This window comes from Neoarius graeffei, chromosome 5 (genome assembly GCF_027579695.1).
Source record: "Neoarius graeffei isolate fNeoGra1 chromosome 5, fNeoGra1.pri, whole genome shotgun sequence".
Lineage (NCBI taxonomy): Eukaryota > Metazoa > Chordata > Actinopteri > Siluriformes > Ariidae > Neoarius > Neoarius graeffei.
The window spans coordinates 19,562,773-19,585,044 of record NC_083573.1 but is presented as its reverse complement, the minus strand read 5'-3'; the positions used below and the strand labels follow the sequence as shown (position 1 = coordinate 19,585,044).

The following is a 22,272-nucleotide window of genomic DNA, read 5'->3' as shown; positions in this document are numbered from 1 at the left end:
AATATTTTAGAGCTTCACTGGGCACATCAATAACTGGTTACATAATACAGATTATGTAACCAGTTAATGACGTGCCCAGTGAAGTATATCAGAGTATTCAACATTCATGGACAAGTCCAAAAAGAGTGAAAGTGCAATGTTTTTCTTATGTAAAATCATTTTACATACAAGACAACAGCTTTAACTGCATTTAGCTCTAAGTACTGGAGTAGTCCAAGCCTAGAGGAAATTTGGAGGCGAAAGAACAGTCCTTTACTTGAGCTGTAAGCTTATGCCCAGGGGGACAAGGGATTGGATGGTCTGCATGGATCACAGAGTGCTCATTGACCTGCAGACCATGACGGATAAGGAGGTGAGACTCAATCATTCAAATTCCATTTCTACCACTAACAAGGAAATAAGAATGTTGCTGCAGATTATCTTTCCTGTTTACTTAACGTCCTCAGTTCAGGAGAAGAAGGGAGTGATGTGACAGAAAACTCAGAAGTACTTTATCTTTGGCCACAAACCAGAGCAGCCCGGGTATTATTAAAGTACAGTATTTAACTGTCCCAAATACAGACGCATTTCCTGGATAAAGGATGACCACTTCTGAGTGCATGCACAAAACAGAACAGTCTATGAAATATGACTAGGTAGTCATATTTCATAGACCAACAACATAAATTAACTCAAACTTGCCATATATAATCCATATCAAACTTGCATACACAAGCAAGGATATTTTACATGTTGTTGATTTTTTCTTAGATGTTATCTTGTTTAGTTTAAACAGAGCACTTTCTTATTCCTGTTGTCCATTATGTTTGCTTTGGGCAAAGTACCACACTTAAATGAAGTAAAATTAAATAAAAGATGCTTATGTTATCAGGTTATTTTCTTTTAATAATTAATCATGTTTTATGTTGTTAATATTTTGTGAAAAATTCTCTGTGCACATTTGCTTTTTCCAACACTCTCTCATTCTCTCATTTTGTCTATCACATGAACACAATGAGCTCTGGGTCTGGCCATTACATCATTCTCTCTGCCTTCCCATCTCTTACCAGGGACGAAAGAGGAAAGCACTGTCCTGTTGTTGAATGGTTGTGTGGTGCGATAATTGTCCTGTAGTGGCTTAGGGATGGCAGAGCCAGGTCTGCTGGAGTACAGCACTGTCTCCAACTTCAGCAACTGCAGAGAGAGAGAGAGAGAGAGATGAGGAGGAGGGAAGAGAAGAGAAAGCATGAGAGAAATGATGCATAAAGTAAAGGATAACATTTAGCAAAGTAGAGAAGCTAACACATGTTAAGAAGCTATGCTGAGAAACTCGTACATGCTTTTATAACATTTTCCAGTGTCTCTTTAAATGTTTTAATTCATCCAGAATTCTGTTGCTTGTATCCTTACCAGGAAAATAAATTCTAAACATATCACTTGAATTTTATTCAATTTACACTGGTTGTCTATTATGTTTTGTACTGATTACAAGTTTTTTTTTAATTACATAAAAAGCTCTTGGTAGTTTAGCTATGGTATGTCTAGCTAATGAGCTTCTCTCTTTTTTCCCTTACTAAATTTTGGAAGTGTTCCAGAGGATATTAGGAAGACAGGCTCTATAAATGTCTTTAAATCCAGATTAAAAACCTAACTGTAATTTGTGGATGTGATAAATCTATTGAGGTTTTTTTAACACCTGTAAATTACTAATTATGGGTTTGTTATTTTTAATTGCTTTACTAACATCCTATACTATTTATCTTTACTGACATTCTTTGTTTTGCTTTAGTTTTTCATATTTTTAAATGGTCAAGCTTTTATTTATGTTTAATTCATTATGTCCTTATATGTATTGTTTATTGTATTCCTTGTCTAATTTTTATTTTATGTAAAGCAGATTATTATTATTATTATTATTATTATTATTATTATTATTATTATTATTATTATTATAAGCAGTTAAGGGAAAATAATAGATGATGGGACAGAATGGCACATAGTATATTGTTGGTACAATTTAAACATAAAATTAAATAATAAAAAAATTAAAATCAATAAATAAATGTATAAATACAAAATGATTTCTCCCAAATGAGAATACCCTGTAAATTCCATTGGAATGGACCAATGTACTTAGTTTGCAAACATGCTCTAAAAATATATTTACAGTGCTTATGCATTATTTTATTTAATCTAGAACTTTTGGAGCTTGCCAACTCTATTATAATGTATGTAGGAATCTTGTCATAATGATATATTGTTACTTTCAAAACACATCTCAAACTGGGACAGCAGTGGTAGGGCATCTGATAGAGCAAGGTATTACAGTCTCTTGGTTTAACTGGTTTATCTGCTGGAAACCACCAGAGTTGGAGTAGCAAGAGATGTTATGAGTACCTGGGAGTGAGAGATCTTGACCTTCTCAACAAAGACAGTCCACAGCACACTCTGGTGGCATGGAGGTGTGGTGAGTGAGCCACTGTAGCGGAAATAATGGCTGAGGTCTCTGGGGAGCAGGGTCCTCACATCAAATGCTGGGATAAACACCCTCTGACCTGAGGACCATACCAAGAACAAACTCTTGTCAACAGATCACTGGTATTGAATCCAATTCCTGTGTGTTTATTTCAGGATAAAAAAATATATATATATATATGTGTGTGTGTGTGTTCTTGACTGGACATACTTGATCCAACAAACTTTTAGAGTGTGTTAGATCCAGGATCCAGAACATGCTAAAATGTCCAGTAATTAAAAATTAACTGACGAAATTTTCCCTTTGTAGATGATGAACCAAGACATTTTATTTCATCCCTTCAAACTGCCAAGGTAAGTATTTAACACCTGGATATCCCCTTGTGTGTGTGTGTGTGTGTGTGTGTGTGTGTGTGTGTGTGTGTGTGTGTGTGTGTGTGTGCGCACGAACCATTACTATTAGAGCTGGGACTTCAGCTCAGCCAAAACTTACCCAGACACACCAAAAAAAAAACAACAGACCAAAGAATTTTGCAAGGGATTAGCAGCAGACTGCCAGGTCACTCCATTGTGTGTAGTTGTCACTGTTGATTTTAAAAATAACTAAGTAAATTACATGCATACTTATGTCTGAGTGAAAAATAGTGTGTGTAACCGACTATAACCAGCCAGTTACACTAATAATAATAACTAATAATAACTAAAAGTCTCTGTTGTGGCTTTTGCAGAGGAGGCAAAGGGTTGATCTGTCAGCATTTATTCTGGAAAACAATGAATTACAGGGCTATCAACACACAGGGGACAGAATTCTGGCATCTCTACAACATAATACACCAGTTAACACCCAACCAAATGGCTATTATTCAGATAAACACTAGATATTTCACACAGAATTTTACAATGATAATTTACATATTTGATCTGATACAAACAGTGGCTGTGTGTCAAAACATTCTTACATCAAAAAACAAACATCATATATTGGGGGGGTGGGAAGTATATATATACTGGATTAATGAATATTGTCCATTCGCCCCTTTCACATATCCCACAATCCACTGTGCAGTTGGGAACTTCTGGTGGCTAGGCTGCTGATCATGGTACAAAAACCAATATTGGGCTATATACTCAGTTTTGATATTGAAATATTCATCTCATCTCATTATCTCTAGCCGCTTTATCCTTCTACAGGGTCGCAGGCAAGCTGGAGCCTATTCCAGCTGACTACGGGCGAAAGGCGGGGTACACCCTGGACAAGTCGCCGGGTCATCACAGGGCTGACACATAGACACAGACAACCATTCACACTCACACCTACGGTCAATTTAGAGTCATCAGTTAACCTAACCTGCATGTCTTTGGACTGTGGGGGAAACTGGAGCACCCGGAGGAAACCCACGCAGACACAGGGAGAACATGCAAACTCCACAAAGAAAGGCCCTCGCCGGCCCCGGGGCTCGAACCCAGGAACTTCTTGCTGTGAGGCAACAGTGCTAACCACTACACCACCGTGCCGCCATATTTAAATATTATTATGTCCAAATATGTTCAAATATCGGATGTTCAAATATTATTACAGGTTTACATGGTCTCATAGATTGTTTCAAGATTAATACTGCTCAAAATGATTGCATATTTACAATTTGTCATCAATGTAAACGTACACTGTTAATGTTGTTGGCCAGTGTTATAGTGCTGAGTAATTGGAACATGTATTTCATGCAAACAATGCACAGAGTGAAAGTGAAAGGGCTGTATGGGCAATAGTGGTGACATCTAGTGGATCATGGGGTGGTGTGGTGTGCATGCCAAAATGGCTGCCATGTTCTTGAGAGCTCTTGTACTTTTTTGTCTTTTAATCTTTTTTTTTTACTTTAACAGGAGGGAATATATGCTTTGGAGGACACCTAGCGAGCTACTACAATAGCTGGACTACTAAAATTGAAATTGTACACAGTCGTGTTTATATACATCAGCTAAAGAGATCGGTGGTTCGTTGGGAAGCTCATGGCTTAGTCACTAAGCCTTAGTGTATCTAGCGGCTCCAGAAGAGTTTGTTTTCCTTGATATGACTGTTCTCATGTCGGATATCCACCCTAATCCAGGTCCTGAGAGCACAAAGAACTTGCATAAGGGAAACCATGCTGAGTCTAACATGGGAGATTCTGTCTGTGGTAAGATGGGAATATTGGTTTTAGATCGGAATCAATTGTTATCGCTACGGAAGCTCGCGGGTAGACCTCCCACACTTGTCATGAATACTTTGAAAAACCTTGGGATTCTTAAGTACAGAGGTGGATACAGATCAAAAAGCAGAAGGACTGGTTTCAATCATTTCTATACTCCTAGGAGACCTGTTAATGACTGCCGAGCGATTGAAGTTGTTAAATCTCGCTGCCCAGTGAGACCTCTTTGTACAAGGTAAGTGGAGGCAAAGAGATGTCTTATTCCTATACCTCGGGAGCCGGTTATTCAAGGAACATCTAGTTCTTTGCGTTTTGCTGTACCAAACTGTATGTTTATTAACATATGTAGTCTCTCTAAGACCAAAAATAAAGTGAGAGCATCTGTAGCTTTAGAGGTGGATCTGCGACACAATGATATCGACATATGTGTTGTGACAGAAACCCATCTAAAACCGGCACAACCTGATGCTGTGGTTAACATTGTGGACTATTCTGTCAAGGACCAGACAGGAGAGATCAAATGCACTCAAACCACAGTTTAATATTAACAGAGGAAAAGGGAGTTGGGAGAATGTGTGTGTGTGAGAAGTTCAGTGGCAGGAGGACTGAGAGGCAGGGATGGCTGGTGGGAGCATGGTGGTGATGTCTGAGGTCTCCCATCCAAGTACTGACCCAGCCCGACCCTGCTTAGCTTCTGAGATCAGACAGGATCAGGCATTGTCAGAGAGGTGTAGTTGTAGGCTGACAACACTTGGGTTTCAGGCAGTCTCCCAGCAGTAGTCCCTCAGCAGGCTGGAGTTAGTGAGCAGGCTGGAACACAGAGTCACAGATCAGATAGAAAGATAGGGGACAGAAATGCAGGGTCAGGTTACCGGGGCTGAAGAGTAGGGCTCCAGGCAGGGCTGCTCACACCGGGCTGATGGAGAGGCAGGCGAGCAGCAGGGCTGGGCAAGCTGGAGATCAGGCAAAGGTACAGGAGAAGCAGGCAAGAGGCAGAGTCGACAGGACAGAAGGCAGATCAGGTTACCGGGGTTGGAGAGCAGACAGAGTCAGACGGAACAGAATATCGTCAGGAGTCAGAGTAGTAGGAACACAGAGCAGGTTATCACGCTGGAAGTTGCAGACGATCTGACACTGAGGCTTGGGAGAACTGCAGCTTAAATACACACAGGGGGGAAGCAGGTGATCGGCAACAGCCAATGACAGTCACTGAAAGTTAATAAGAGGAAGTGAGAGCGGGCGTGGCCGGTAATGCTGAGTGGAGATGTTACCTGAAGAGAGAAGCCCACAGGTAGGACCATGACAGAACCCCCCCCTCAAGGGACGGCTCCAGAAGTCCCTAGCCACAGATCCACTAAGACGGGCGGGAGGAGGGGGAATACCGGTGGAGGGTCAGAACTCCTCTGACCGGTCAGTGTCCAAGGCCTCAGGATCTGGTTTAGAATCGGACTTGGGGACAGTAGCGGTTGGCGCATCGTCATTCTGACAAGGACCCCTTGGTCAACCCCTCCGGCTGGTCCGGATGCAGGTGATGAAAGGTGCTGATGAGGGTATGGTCTAAAATTCTCCCAGCAGGAACCCACATCCTCTCCTCAGGACCATAGCCCTCCCAATCCACCAGGTATTGGAGGCCCCTGCCCCTGCGCCGTGACTTCAGCAGTCGCCGGACGGAGTAGACTGGGCCACCATCGATGAGACGAGGAGGAGGAGGAGAAGGTGCAGCTGGGACCAGCGCGCTCTCATGCACTGGCTTAATCTTTGAGACGTGGAAGGTGGGGTGCACTCTCATAGACTTGGGCAGTCGGAGCCGGACAGCAGACTGGCTGATTATCCTGTGGATCGGAAATGGTCCAACGAACCGAGGTGCCAGCTTACGAGACTCCACCTGGAGGGGCAGGTCCTTGGCTGACAACCACACCTTCTGGCCCACCCGGTAGGTGGGTGCAGGCGTCCTCTGCCGGTTGGCTCCAATGGAGTAGCTGGTGACTGACTTGAGGAGTGCAGCGCAGGCTTGAGACCAGGTGTGGCGGCATCGGCGTGCATAGGTGAGGGCAGAGGGGCAGGTGACCTCTCCCTCCTGGCTGGGGAACAGGGGTGGTTGGTAGCCATACACGCAGTGGAATGGGGACAGTCCAGTGGCTGAGCTGGTGAGGGAGTTGTGAGAGTATTCCACCCACAGCAGGTGTTCACACCAGGCCCTAGGGTTGCATGACACCATGCACCGAAGTGCCTTCTCCAACTCCTGGTTAGTCCGCTCAGACTGGCCGTTGGACTGGGGTCGGAATCCGGAGGTGAGGCTGGCAGTGGCCCCAAGCAGGTGACAAAATTCCTTCCAGAAAGAGGAGGTGAATTGCGGCCCCCATTCCGAAACGATGTCCCTGGGCAGCCCATGGATGCGGAAGACCTGCTGCAGGATGATCTGGGCGGTCTCTTTGGCCGACGGTAGTTTTGAGAGGGGAACAAAGTGTGCCATCTTGCTAAAACGGTCCACGATGGTGAGTATGACAGTCATCCCATTAGAAGGGGGCAGACCCGTAACAAAATCCAGGGAAATGTGGGACCAGGGTCGCATAGGCACGGGCAGAGGCTGGAGCAAACCGGCAGGAGGCCGGCTGGAGGATTTATTCTGATTACAGGTAGGGCAGGCTCGGACGAAGTCTTGCACATCCCTGCTCATAGACGGCCACCAGAACCGTTGGGCGAGCAGGTGGTAGGTGCGAGTGGAACCAGGGTGGCAGGCTAGACAGGAGTCATGCCCCCATTGTATAACCTGGGATCGCAGGTCTTCAGGAACAAAGAGGCAACTTGCAGGGCATTCACTGGGGCTGGGTTGGTCACGGAGGGCTTCCCGCACTCGTTCTTCGATGTCCCAGGTCAGAGCAGCAACAATACAGGGGTCAGGTAGGATGGGAGCCGGATCCTTGGAGGAGGCATCATCCTTCTGGAACTGGCGGGAGAGTGCGTCAGGCTTGGTGTTGCGAGATCCGGGCCGTTATGAAAGGGTGAAATTGAATCTGGTGAAAAAGAGAGCCCAGCGGGCCTGTCTGGGGTTGAGTCGTTTGGCAGTGCGGATGTATTCCAGATTCTTATGGTCTGTCCAGACCAGGAATGGGACTACGCACCCCTCCAGCCAGTGACGCCATTCCTCCAGGGTGAGCTTGACCGCCAGCAGTTCCCGGTTGCCTATGTCATAATTGCGTTCAGCCGGCGATAGCCGGCGGGAGAAGAACGCACAGGGGTGGAGTTTGTTGTCATCCGCTGACCTCTGTGAGAGCACTGCCCCAACTCCCACATCCGAGGCGTCCACCTCAACGATGAATTGCTGCTCCGCATCTGGCATCTGGAGGACGGGAGCAGTGGTGAATCAAGCCTTGAGGGTGGCAAAGGCTTCGTTGGCAGCCGGAGTCCAGGTGAAGGGCTGTTTGGTGCTGGTCAAGGCGGTGAGGGGTGATGCAACGGTGCTGTAATTACGAATGAATTTCCTGTAGAAATTAGTGAAGCCCAGGAACTGCTGAAGCTTCTTCCTGCCCTCTGGTACTGGCCATGAAGTCACTGCTGAGACTTTGGCAGGGTCCATCTGGATGCTCCCCTCTGCCACGATGTACCCCAGGAACACCACAGACTTGGCGTGAAACACACTTCTCAGCCTTGACGAAGAGGGAGTTTTCAAGGAGATGACGGAGCACTTGCTGGACATGCTGGGTGTGTTAGGACAGGGTTTTAGAGAAGATCAGGATGTCGTCAAGGAAAACAAACATGAACTTGTTCAACATATATCGCAGGACATCATTCACCAGAGCCTGGAATACCGCTGGCGCGTTGGTAAGGCCAAACGGCATCACCTGGTATGCATAGTGACCGGTGGGGGTGTTGAACGCGGTCTTCCACTCGTCTCCCTCCCTTATCTGAACCAGGTGGTAGGCATTCCGGAGATCGAGTTTGGTGAAGATCGTGGCTCGCTGGAGCAGCTCGAAGGCGGAGGTAAGCAGTGGGAGAGGGTATCGGTTCCTGACAGTGATGTTGTTGAGACCCCTGTAATCGATGCAGGGGCGCAGGGATCCATCCTTCTTTCCCACGAAGAAGAACCCAGCGCCGGCGGGAGAAGAGGATGGACGGATGAGGCCGGCAGCCAGAGAGTCACTGATGTAGGCCTCCATCGCCTTCCTTTCCGGGGTGGACAGAGAGTAGAGACGGCCCTTGGGTGGTGCAGTGCCTGGGAAGAGATCAATGGCGCAGTCGTAGGGCCGGTGAGGAGGCAAGGAAGTGGCCTTGGCTTTGCTGAATACCTCCCGAAGGCTGTGATAACACACTGGGACATTAGTGAGGTCGGGGACAGAGCTGGCAGGTGGAGTACGAGGGGTTAGAGTGGAGGCTCGTAAGCAGGTCCGGTGGCAGTCCTTGCCCCATTCTCTTATCGCTCCAGTGGCCCAGTTGAGGTGAGGACTGTGCTGGCGGAGCCATGGATAGCCCAGGATGAGAGGTTGGCTGGGGGAATGGAGCAGGTGAAACTGGATGGTTTTGTGGTGGTTGCCTGACAGAGTCATCGGGACAGGGGCAGTGAGGCGGGTGACGGTGCCAAGGAGATGGCCATCCAGCGCCCTGGCTGGAACAGGAGAGGATAAGCGATGGCTTTGCAGACCCAACTGGTGTGCAAGCTCGGTGTCCATGATGTTAGCCTCGGCGCCAGAGTCAACCAGGGCGGCCAGGGTGTGGGTGGAATCCGACAGATGAAGGCAAACTTGGAGCATAGGTTTCTGGCTGGTGGAGGATTGGATGATCATTGAGCTCAGCCGGACCCCTCCTATGTCCGGTGAGCTCGGGCTTCTCCATGCGCTGATGACTGACTGAGTCTGCCGGGCCCTCTCTCGTCGACGGGTCTGGACCCAGCGGTCAATGCGGACGGCCAGGGCGATGGCCTCATGGAGTGTCAACGGTTGTTCGTACGAAACCAATTCGTCCTTCATGTAGTCGGCCAGGCTGTGCAGAAAGGCGTCCACCAGCGCCTGCATATTCCACTTGCTGTGCTGGGCCAAGGTCCGGAAATCGATCGAGTAGTCAGCCACTGTTCGTCTGCCTTGGCGAATACTCATCAGTCCTCTGGATGCCTCTATCGCCGACGAGCCCAGGTCGAAGACCTTAATCATCTCCGCTGCAAACAGGGAGAAGGAGGCACACGCCGGTGTCTGGCGTTCATACTCAGCAGTCCCCCACAGGTGGGCGCGGCCAGTCAGATGAGTGATGACAAAGGCCACCTTCGCTGCCTCCGACGCGAAGGTTCTGGGCTGCAGGTCGAACAGCAACCGGCAGCTGGTCAGGAAAGCACGGACTTGGGAGGGGTCACTGTCAAAACGCTCCGGACTGCCGACCGTGGGTTCCAGGGCATCGAGTGCAGCAGGAGCACCTCCTGGAGCTGGCCAGTCAGCGGCGGGTATGACAGGGGCTGATGCAACAAGGGGCGGCGATGGTTGACTCGGAGGAGCAGGGGGTGCTAGGGCGGTGAGCACCTGGAGTGCTTGGTCCAGTCGTTGTTGCTGTTGCTGGAGCTGTTGCTGCTGCTGATGACCAAGCTGGATCAGGGCTGCAATGTCAGCAGACATCCGACTGACATCTCCTTCGGTGCACTGCAGCTGGTCTAGGTCAGATCATTCTGTCAAGGACCAGACAGGAGAGGAGATCAAATGCACTCAAACCACAGTTTAATAATAACAGGGGAAAAGGGAGTTGGGAGAATGTGTGTGTGTGAAGTTCAGTGGCAGAAGGACTGAGAGGCAGGGATGGCTGGTGGGAGCATGGTGGTGACGTCTGAGGTCTCCCATCCAAGTACTGACCCAGCCCAGCTTCTGAGATCAGATGGGATCAGGCATTGTCAGAGAGGTGTGGCTGTAGGTTGACAGCACTTGGGTTTCAGGCAGTCTCCCAGCAGTAGTCCCTCAGCAGGCTGGAGTTAGTGAGCAGGCTGGAACACAGAGTCACAGATCAGATAGCAAGATAGGGGACAGAAATGCAGGGTCAGGTTACCGGGGCTGAAGAGTAGGGCTCCAGGCAGGGCTGCTCACACCGGGCTGATGGAGAGGCAGGCGAGCAGCAGGGCTGGGCAAGCTGGAGATCAGGCGAAGGTACAGGAGAGGCAGGCAAGAGGCAGAGTCGACAGGACAGAAGGCAGATCAGGTTACCGGGGCTGGAGAGCAGACAGAGTCAGACGGAACAGAATATCGTCAGGAGTCAGAGTAGTAGGAACACAGAGCAGGTTATCACGCTGGAAGTTGCAGACGATCTGACACTGAGGCTTGGGAGAACTGCAGCTTAAATACACACAGGGGGGAAGCAGGTGATCGGCAACAGCCAATGACAGTCACTGAAAGTTAATAAGAGGAAGTGAGAGCGGGCGTGGCCGGTAATGCTGAGTGGAGATGTTACCTGAAGAGAGAAGCCCACAGGTAGGACCATGACACTATTCTATCTTCCATAGGGATAGGCATTGGGGTGGGAATGATATGTGAAATATAGGCGGTGTGGCAATTTATGTTAGAAGTAGTCTGGCGGTGGTTAATGTTTATTGATCAAGCAATGAATTCATTTGTGTAACTTTACTCCTTCCTATGGGACACCATTTTTAATATGCTGTGTTTATAATCCACCAAAGCACAGCTACTGCAAAGGTGATTTAATGAAACATCTTTTGAACTTTGTTGACAACACCTTGGACAATCATCCAGGAACTGTTGTTGTTTGTGGTGGTGACTTGAATCAGCTAAATATCAATCATTTTGAAGAATTGTCTGGCTGGAATGCTTTGGTTGATTTTCCTACACGTAGAGATTTAAAGTTGGATAATTGTTTAATGAACCACTTAGACCTTTTTGGAAGGTGTCGTCCTTTTCGAATGCTAACAAAGACTGATCATACTGGTGTGATATTGCCAGTGGGAATAAAGCTTTGCCCAGTTCACCGCAAAGTTAAAATCTGTGACCCAAGGGGACACAGGAAGTGTGATTTGTACTTGGCGTTAGCTGAGCAGGATTGGGGAGAGGTTTACCAGGCCATGGGGGTAGATCAAGCTGTATGTTGGATGGAGGCGATTATTCTCAGTAATTTGGACAAGTGTATGCCTATAAGAACAGTGACAATGTCGTCTTGTGATCCAGTCTGGATGACCCTACTTGTTAAGTCCATGCTTTGGGCGAAATCACGCATTTCTGCTGGTAACAAGGATTGTTTAAAGGCACTGAATAAGAGAATCTCAAAACTCATCTGTGAGAACAGAAAAGATTTTGTTGCAGCTATTGGGATCCGTGACTGGTGGAAAAAGGTCGATAATATTTCCCAGCATCGTCAGCCAGTGGCCTCACCATCTCTTGACGAGAGTTCCCTTTGGGAATTGAATGAATACTTTGGTAACCTGTGTACAGATGAAGCATATACTGCACCAGCACTCATGGAAATTGGCAAAGATGTAGATATCCCTGTCGTCACACAGCACCAAGTGTGGAATGCTCTTCATGGGATAAAAAAGACAGCCACAGGTCCCGACTCAATTCCTTACACCATTTGGAAGGATCACGCTGAACTATTAACTCCGATGATCACTAGGGTCTGGAACTTATCTTTAAAAATGCATACTTGGCCGCAGTCATGGAAGAGATCTAATATTAATCCACTGCCGAAAGCTGAAGTACCACTGGAGAACAATGCTTATCGAGGTATTAATGTGACACCCGTTATAGCTAGAGCATTTAAGAAAGTGGTCTTGCTTGCTCATGCGCGGGATATAATGGAAGAACATCTCAATGCTTCCCAATTTACATATAGGCATGGGGGTAGCTGCACATATGCCTTGATCACCATCCAAAATATGGTTAATCAATTCCTCGATAATCCGAAGTGTAAGGCGGTTCGCCTGTTTGCAATGGATTTTAGTAAGGCCTTTGACACTGTGAAACATAATTTGTTGTCGGTAAATTTAAAGCAGCTCAGCCTCAATCCATATATTGTTAACTGGTATTTAAGCTTTTTGGAAGGTAGACAGCAGAGAATTGTTTACAATGATTTTGTGGGGAAATGGAAAGACGTTAATAAGGGGACCACACAAGGTAGCGTTAGTGGCCCGCATTTGTTCACAATTTTTCTCAATGATCTGGAGATAAGCATAGATAGTAAGCCTGTATTGTTTAAATATGCAGACGTTACCAGTATTGTATCACCTGTGTGGAAAGGTAGAGACGATTCTGAGGCCTGAGTGAATCAGTTTAAGGAGTGGTCTAGTTATAATAGTATGTCTAGCAACCCGACTAAGTGTAAGGAATTGATTTTTTGGAAGAGAGGTTGTACGGAGGAATTCCCAATGGTATCAGGTATACCGCAGACCAGTGAGCTTTCCATCTTGGGTGTAATGTTTCAAGATAATAGTAGATTTGATATTCATATTCATGAAAAGCTTGTTAAGGCCAACAAGTGCCTTTTTATCTTAAGATCATTACATAAAGAAGGATATAATCAGTTAGAGATTGATCACCTTTTCACTAGTATCGTCCTTCCCAATATCACTTATGGCCTTCCTATTTATGGTGTGTCCGATGCTGAATTAACAACTGCACAATGTTTCTTGGACAGATGCTATAAATGTAAATATACATCAAGAGCTTTTAATGTGCATGAATTATTAGAAAGGCAGGACAAGAGAATTAAGAAAGTAATGTATTTAAGCGGGCAACATGGTGGTGTAGTGGTTAGCACTGTCACCTCACAGCAAGAAGGTCCAGGTTTGAGCCCCGTGGCCGGCGAGGGCCTTTCTGTGTGGAGTTTGCATGTTCTCCCTGTGTCCGCATGGGTTTCCTCCCGGTGCTCCAGTTTCCCCCACAGTCCAAAGACATGCAGGTTAGGTTAACTGGTGACTCTAAATAGATCATAGGTGTGAGTGTGAATGTGAGTCTGTGTCTATGTGTCAGCCCTGTGATGACCTGGCGACTTGTCCAGGGTGTACCCCGTCTTTTGCTCGCAGTCAGCTGGGATGGGCTCCAGCTTGCCTGCAACCCTGTAGAACAGGATAAAGCAGCAAGATATAATAAGATGAGATGAGACGTATTTAAGCCAACACCCTCTAAGGGAATTGATGCCAAAGAAAAAGAGAATAAAGTACAATTGGAGAAAGAACCTCAGCTGCCGCCCAAAAGTTAACACTGATCGTTTTAAGAAGTCTAATATAACTCGTGTAATTTTTAGATATGATCTTGCACTATAAGATTAATTTTCTTTCAATTTTATTATTTGATATATAGTACATTGTATACATTTTTTTATTGTAGTTATATTTTGTAACATAAGATATGTATATTTGATCTTGTGATGAAATAATAAAGATAAAGATAGTATAAGAATGACTGATTAAAAGCTTCTGTGCTGATGAAAAATACCATGGAACCAGTAACTAGACATATAAAAGCAATCTAATAACCTCACTGTGGCAGCGGGGGCATGGTCAAGCGTCGGTCTGTGAACGGAGGGCGGAGTCAGGGAAGGTAAGTGGCAGAATCACTGCACCTGATGTTAGTTAACCTGTGTTTGTGTGTCTTCCCCAGTGACCGTGCCCTATAAAAGGAGAGAGAGAGCAGAGGAAGGGAGCTCTCTCCCCAACCAGAAGACTTGTGTGTGTGCATGCGTGTGTGGCTGGGAGAGTGTGAAAAGCTGAAACGCTGTAAATAAAAAGAGTTTTGTGAACTCAGTTCTGGCCTGCTGTACTTCTGTGCTCCACCCACCCACTCTGATTTCTACAGTGGTGCCGAAACCCAGGATCGGAGCACAGAGGAGAACAGCCCCATGGAGTCCTCCCCCTTCAAGGACCTGATCCATGCCCTCGCTACGGCCCAACAGAACCAGCACCAGGCACTGGTCACCCTCTGGAAGGAGCAGGAGCAAAGGTTCGAGGCCCTGGTGCTGGCGCAGCAGGAAGATCGCCAGGCGTTCCGGCACCTACTCACGTTGGCGGGGTCCACCACCTCCACCACCGCGGGCCCTCCCCACCTTACCCTAATGAAGATGGGCCCACACAACGACCCCGAGGCCTTCCTCGTGCTCTTTGAGCAGGCAGCAGAGGCCTGGGGCTGGCCGGTGGAACAGCGCACGGCGCGCCTCCTCCCCCTGCTAATGGGCGAGGCGCAGCTGGCCGCACTACAGCTCCCCACCGACAGCCAGCTGGTCTACGCCGACCTCCACTGGGCCGTCCTCCAGCGTGTGGGGCACACCCTGGAGCAACAATGGCAGTGCTTCCGCGCTCTGCGCCTGGAGGAGGTTGGCTGGCTGTTTGCGTTTGGCCAGAAAGTCCGGGACGCCTGCCGGCGGTGGCTGAGGGCCAACAACCGCGATGCCGAGGGAATCGTCGATCTGGTGGCGCTGGAACAATTCATCACCTGACTTCCCAATGGAACAGTGGAGTGGGTCCAGTGCCATCACCCTGCGTCGCTGGATCAGGCCATCGAGCTGGCGGAGGACCATTTGGCGGCTGTTCCGACGGCAGGACAGCATGTCTCCTCTTCTCTCCTCTCCTCTCTCTCTCCCCCTCCCCTTCTGTTCCTCGTCCTCGCCCCACTCACCCACCACAGAGGCGGGGGCCAGCTCCACCCCAGCTGGCCCGCCGCACCCGCGGTGCCCTACCATTTCGCAATTCTGTGTCTGTCTCTCCCCCCCCTCAGGTGAGTGAGCTCCAGAACACTGGTGCAGAGAGAGAGCCCAGGCCAGTTTGCTGGCGCTGCGGGGAGCCGGGGCACCTCCAGCATCAGTGCTCAGCGATGGAGGTGGGCGCGGTGGTCTGGATCCCCGACAAGCCAAGGACCGCCCTCGATTGGGCCAGAGTGGTGAGTATCCAATGGGATACGTATCAGGTGTTGGAGGACTCCGGCTGTAATCAGACCTCAATCCACCAAAGCCTGGTGCAAGACGAGGCATTGGGGAGAGCACAATTGGTGAAGGTGTTGTGTGTGCACGGGGATGTTCACAACTACCCTTTAGTGTTGGTCCACATTCTATTTCAAGGGGAGAAATTTAGAGTAAAGGCGGCGGTTAATCCTTGTCTTACCCATTCGATAATTTTGGGGACTGATTTGCCGGGATTTTGGGAATTAATGACTCATTTAGTGAAGAGTGGGGCCTGCCATAGTTCAGCAGGGGGAGGTCCCAGTGTGGCATTGGCGGGACCAGCTGTCACAGAGCCATCTACGTCATCACCAAGTCAGAGTGAGGAGCAGCAGGCTCCTCCTCCCTCTCTCAGGGAATCCCTCGCGGATTTCCCATTAGAGCAGTTGTGAGACGAGACTCTGCGGCATGCATTTGACCAAGTGAGAGTAATCGATGGTCAAATGCTCCAGCCAAATGCCACCCCGTCCTTCCCCTATTTTTCCATTATGAAGGATAGATTATATGGAGTGACGCAGGACACTCAGACTAAGGAACCGATCACACAGCTTTTGATCCCAAAGAGCCGCCGGGAATTTATATTCCAGGTGGCTCACTTTAATCCAATGGCTGGACACTTGGGGCAGGATAAGACATGAGCGTGAATACTGGCCCGGTTCTATTGGCCAGGGATTCGTGGCGATGTCTGTAGGTGGTGTGCAGCGTGCCGAGAATGCCAGTTAGTAAATCCAATGGCCATTCCAAAAGCGCCTTTGCGCCGTCTGCCATTAATCAAGACCCCGTTCGAAAGAATTGGGATGGATCTCGTCGGGCCATTAGATCGGTCAACATGAGGGTATCACTTTATTTTAGTTCTGGTGGACTATGCAATGCGGTATCCGGAAGCAGTGCCTCTTCGTAATATCTCAGCACATAGTATTGCGGAAGCACTCTTCCATGTCATCTCCCGAGTTGGAATCCCCAAAGAGGTTCTGACTGATCAAGGCACTACATTTATGTCACCCACACTGCGCGAACTGTATGGGTTACTGGGAATTAAGCCGATCCACACCAGCATTTATCACCCACAAACAGACGGCTTAGTCGAACGGTTTAAATGCACCCTCAAAAACATAATTAAAAAATTTGTACGCGAGGATGCATGCAACTGGGATAAATAGCTCAAGCCCCTGTTATTTGCAGTGCGAGAGGTCCCACAAGCCTCCACAGGGTTCTCCCCGTTCAAATTATTATATGGGCATAAGCCGCGTGGCATCCTAGATGTACTGCAGGAAAATTGGGAGGAGGGACCTTCAATGAGCAAAAACGAAATTCAATACGTTATCAACCTGTGTGCAAAACTCCACACACTCACACACCTAACCCAGGAGAATTTGCGGCAGGCCCAAGAACGGCAAATCTGCCTGTACAACAGGGGCACGCGCCTTAGAGAGTTCGCACTGGGAGATAAAGTACTTGTGCTGTTGCCCACATCGAGCTCCAAATTGATCGCCAAGTGGCAAGGACCCTTTGAGGTCACACGGCGAGTTGGGGATGTCGACTATGAGGTGAGGCGAACTGACAGGGGCGGGGTGCTACAGATTTACCACCTCAATCTGCTAAAACTTTGGAACGAGGAGGTCCCCATGGCATTGGTGTCATTGGTTCCGGAGAAGGCAGAGCTGGGGCTGGAGGTTCAAAAGGGAACATTGACTTTGTTTATCACTCCGGTCCCCTGTGGAGACCACCTCTATCTGACCCAACTCATGGAGATTGCCCAGTTGCAGACCGAATTTTCGGACATGTTCTTGCCCCTGCCCAGCCGCACTCGCCTCATAGAACACCACATTGAGATGCCCCCAGGGGTGGTAGTGCGCAGCCGCCCTTACAGGCTGCCCGAACACAAGAAAAAGGTGGTTCAGGAAGAACTCGAGGCCATGCTTGACATGGGCATCGTCGAGGAGTCCCACAGTGACTGGAGCAGCCCGGTGGTCTTGGTTCCCAAGGCCGACGGGTCGGTCCGGTTCTGTGTGGACTATAGAAAAGTCAATGCGGTGTCTAAATTCGATGCATACCCAATGCCTCGTATTGACGAGTTGCTTGATCGACTAGGCACGGCTCATTTTTATTCGACACTGTATTTGACAAAGGGATATTGGCAGATCCCCTTGACTCCATTATCCCGAGAGAAAACGGCCTTTTCCACACCATTTGGCTTACACCAGTTTGTCACACTTCCTTTTGGGCTGTTTGGGGCACCCGCTACGTTCCAGCGGCTTATAGATAGGGTCCTCCGCCCCCATGCTACCTATGCGGCCGCATACCTGAACGATATAATAATCTATAGTAATGACTGGCTGCAGCATTTACACCTAAGGGCCGTCCTTAGGTCACTGAGGCGAGCGGGTCTCACAGCCAACCTGAAGAAGTGTGCGATTGGGCGGGTGGAAGTACGGTATCTGGGCTTCCACTTGGGCAATGGGCAGGTGCATCCCCAAATTAATAAGACAGCAGCGATTGCTGCCTGCCCAAGGCCCAAGACCAAAAAGGGGGTGAGACAGTTTCTGGGGCTGGCTGGCTACTATTATAGGTTTATACCTAATTATTCGGACGTCACCAGCCCGCTGACTGATCTCATTAAAAAGGGGTCACCAGATCTGGTCCAGTGGACGGAGCAATGTCAGCGGGCTTTCTCTGAGGTAAAGGCTGCACTGTGTGGGGGGGGCACTGTTACACTCCCCTGACTTTTCTCTCCCCTTTTGTTTTGCAGACAGACACATCGGACAGGGGGCTGGGGGCTGTTCTGTCCCAGGAGGTGGAGGGGGAGGATTGTCCAGTGCTGTACATCAGCAGGAAGCTGTCGGTGCGTGAGGGCCGCTACAGCACCATAGAAAAGGAGTGCCTGGCCATCAAGTGGGCAGTCCTCGCCCTCTGCTACTACCTACTGGGATGCCCTTTCACCCTCTGTTCGGACCATGCACCCCTCCAGTGGCTCCAGCGCATGAAGGATGCCAACGCGCGGATCACCCATTGGTATCTGGCACTCCAGCCATTTAATTTCAAGGTGGTCCACAGGCCGGGGGCGCAGATGGTCGTGGCAGATTTCCTCTCCTGTCAGGGGGGGGGAGTCAGCTGCAGGCCGGATGGCTCCCCAGCCTGAGTCGGGCGGTGGGGGTATGTGGCAGCGGGGGCATGGTCAAGCATCAGTCTGTGAATGGAGGGCGGAGTCAGGGAAGGTAAGTGGCAGAATCACTGCACCTGATGTTAGTTAACCTGTGTTTGTGTGTCTTCCCCAGTTACTGCGCCCTATAAAAGGAGAGAGGGAGCAGAGGAAGGGAGCTCTCTCCCCAACCAGAAGACTTGTGTGTGTGTGCATGTGTGGCTGGGAGAGTATGAAAAGCTGAAAAGCTATAAATAAATAGAGTTTTGTGAACTCAGTTCTGGCCTGCCGCACTTCTGTGCTCCACCCACCTGCTCTGATCTGTACACTGCCACGTTTATAATGGGAGTCTATCAGTGCGTTTACATGCACATCCAAATCGAGCTACTGTCAGTAATCGAGCTAAGGGTCCCAGCAGGGGTGCCAGAGAAATCCAATCCTACATGCACACAAGGAAATCGAGCTATTGTGTGAGGTACATTGTGCACCCGAGCCACAGGTGGCACTACACGCCCCATCGTGTTGGTACACTTCCGGTTGTCATCATGAAGAAGAGCTATTCAAGAGTATAAACAAAGTTATCAGTTCCGTGTTCACAAGAAGAACGGCGACGAGGACAGCAACATTGATTATATATATATATATATATATTCAACTCCTTAAGCTGAATGAGCATGAACTCTATCTCCTCACTGCTCCAGAAGTGCACATTTCTACTGTTGTCATGCCGACTGAGGCTGTTGTGTTTCCCGCTTGTGGTCTCGTCACTCGTCACTTCCGGAAGGGGCAGTGCTGAAGTAAGTAGCTCAACTACGTAGCTCGATAGGGTTTACATGCACTAAGTAGCTCGGCTACAATCGCATAATCTAGGTCGCGTAGCTCGATTACGAGAAATCCAGTTCGGTTCGATTTCAGCTGAGCTAAGGTGTTTCCATGGCATTTAGAACTTCGATTTCAGTCGAGCTATGGCAGAAATTTGATTTTCTCTATGTGCATGTAAACGCACTGTATGGGGAAGCTTGCCTGTCCTCTCCTTACTTTAAGGCTTCTCATTTAAAAACTGTAGGGGTAATCGATAAGGGTCACTAATCTGTAGGTTGTTTACAACCCCGATTCCAAAAAAGTTGGGACAAAGTACAAATTGTAAATAAAAACGGAATGCAATGACATGGAAGTTTCAAAATTCCATATTTTATTCAGAATAGAACATAGATGACATATCAAATGTTTAAACTGAGAAAATGTATCATTTTAAGAAAAAAATTAGGTGATTTTTAAATTTCATGACAACAACACATCTCAAAAAAGTTGGGACAAGGCCATGTTTACCACTGTGAGATGTCCCCTTTTCTCTTTACAACAGTCTGTAAATGTCTGGGGACTGAGGAGTCAAGTTGCTCAAGTTTAGAGATAGGAATGTTAACCCATTCTTGTCTAATGTAGGATTCTAGTTGCTTAACTGTCTTAGGTCTTTTTTGTCGTATCTTCTGTTTTATGATGCGCCAAATGTTTTCTATGGGTGAAAGATCTGGACTGCAGGCTGGCCAGTTCAGTACCCGGACCCTTCTTCTATGTAGCCATGATGCTGTAATTGATGCAGTATGTGTTTTGGCATTGTCATGTTGGAAAATGCAAGGTCTTCCCTGAAAGAGACGTCATCTGGATGGGAGTATATGTTGCTCTAGAACCTGGATATACCTTTCAGCATTGATGGTGTCTTTCCAGATGTGTAAGCTGCCCATGCCACATGCACTAATGCCAACCCCATACCATCAGAGATGCAGGCTTCTGAACTGAGCGCTGATAACAACTTGGGTCGTCCTTCTCCTCTTTAGTCCGAATGACACGGTGTCCCTGATTTCCATAAAGAACTTCAAATTTTGATTCGTCTGACCACAGAACAGTTTTCCACTTTGCCACAGTCCATTTTAAATGAGCCTTGGCCCAGAGAAGACGTCTGCACTTCTGGATCATGTTTAGATACAGCTTCTTCTTTGAACTATAGAGTTTTAGCTGGCAACGGCGGATGGCACGGTGAATTGTGTTCACAGATAATGTTCTCTGGAAATATTCCTGAGCCCATTTTGTGATTTCCAACACAGAAGCATGCCTGTATGTGATGCAGTGCCGTCTAAGGGCCTGAAGATCACGGGCACCAGTATGGTTTTCCGGCCTTGACCCTTACGCACAGAGATTCTTCCAGATTCTCTGAATCTTTTGATGATGATATGCACTGTAGATGATGATATGTTCAAACTCTTTGCAATTTTACACTGTCGAACTCCTTTCTCATATTGCTCCACAATTTGTCGGCACAGAATTAGGGGCATTGGTGATCCTCTTCCCGTCTTTACTTCTGAGAGCCGCTGCCACTCCAAGATGCTCTTTATGTACCCAGTCATGTTAATGACCTATTGCCAATTGACCTAATGAGTTGCAATTTGGTCCTCCAGCTGTTCCTTTTTTGTACCTTTAACTTTTCCAGCCTCTTATTGCCCCTGTCCCAACTTTTTTGAAATGTGTTGCTGTCATGAAATTTCAACTGAGCCAATATTTGGCATGAAATTTCAAAATGTCTCACTTTCGACATTTGATATGTTGTCTAAGTTCTATTGTGAATACAATATCAGTTTTTGAGATTTGTAAATTATTGCATTCCGTTTTTATTAACAATTTGTACTTTGTCCCAACTTTTTTGGAATCGGGGTTGTATTTTAGACATATATCTAGTTATCTGTTCATTAGAAAAATGAGCCATGTAGTCCGTTGGTTGAAATTGATCCATTTTGTATACGAGTGCAACAATATTCAGCTGTGTTGTTGACCGACAAGATGGCGGCTGTTTACATTCCAGCCGGGATTCGGTCACGTGACTGCAAGAGGTCTATTCACAGATAGGTGCATGATGCCCCCCCCCCCCCAATTTTTTTTTCCTTACTACCACTGGAGCTATCAACACTAACAGGGCTTGAATATGTGTCTATCAGTTACCTTCATGCTGCCATCCACACCTCTGCTAGTTGCTCAGAATCAATTTCATTGCCAAGTATGTTCTCACGTACAAGGAATTATCTTTGGTGTTTGGTGCATGGCAATTAAGATACAAAATTTAAGTAAAGAGACAAAAGTAGAAATATAAATAGAAAAAAAATGAAGAAATCTAAAATCTCCAGTTAGAAAAGAAATAAACATATTTAAAGAGTAAGTGCAAAGAGTATGAGTGCAAACAGCAATCCAAAGGGGAAGTGCATTAATGTGCATTGGGAGTGTGTGTGAGTTCAGAGACAGTGGGAGGTATCTGACCTTGTTGATGAGGCCAACTGCAGTGAGCAAACAGCTGACCTTGTCACGTGAGGTTTTGGTTCTGATGGATCGCAACCTCCTGCCAAAAGGGAGGCACCAACAGTTGCTCACTTGACACCACTTTTTCACAGCCCCACTGGCTAGCAGGGCTATAAATGGTCCGTGTTAAATATATTCACGGAGCTGAAATATGCACTAGTGTATCTCAAACAATTAGAATATCATGAAAAAGTTCAATATTTTCAATCATTTATCTAAGAAAGTGAAAATTTTATATATTCTAGA

At 47.6% G+C, this 22,272-nt stretch overlaps 1 protein-coding gene across 1 annotated transcript in view; it reads right to left on the bottom strand.

Annotated features, from left to right (window-relative positions):
* ca14 (carbonic anhydrase XIV) overlaps positions 1 to 22,272 on the bottom strand; it is a 145,411-nt gene that overhangs the window by 3,605 nt on the left and 119,534 nt on the right. Inside the window, exons 6-7 of the mRNA XM_060920787.1 lie at positions 2,377 to 2,534; positions 1,047 to 1,173 (exon numbers count right to left, since the gene is read on the bottom strand). Coding sequence (XP_060776770.1) covers positions 1,047 to 1,173; positions 2,377 to 2,534 — 285 coding nt within the window. The remainder of the gene's footprint in view (positions 1 to 1,046; positions 1,174 to 2,376; positions 2,535 to 22,272) is intronic.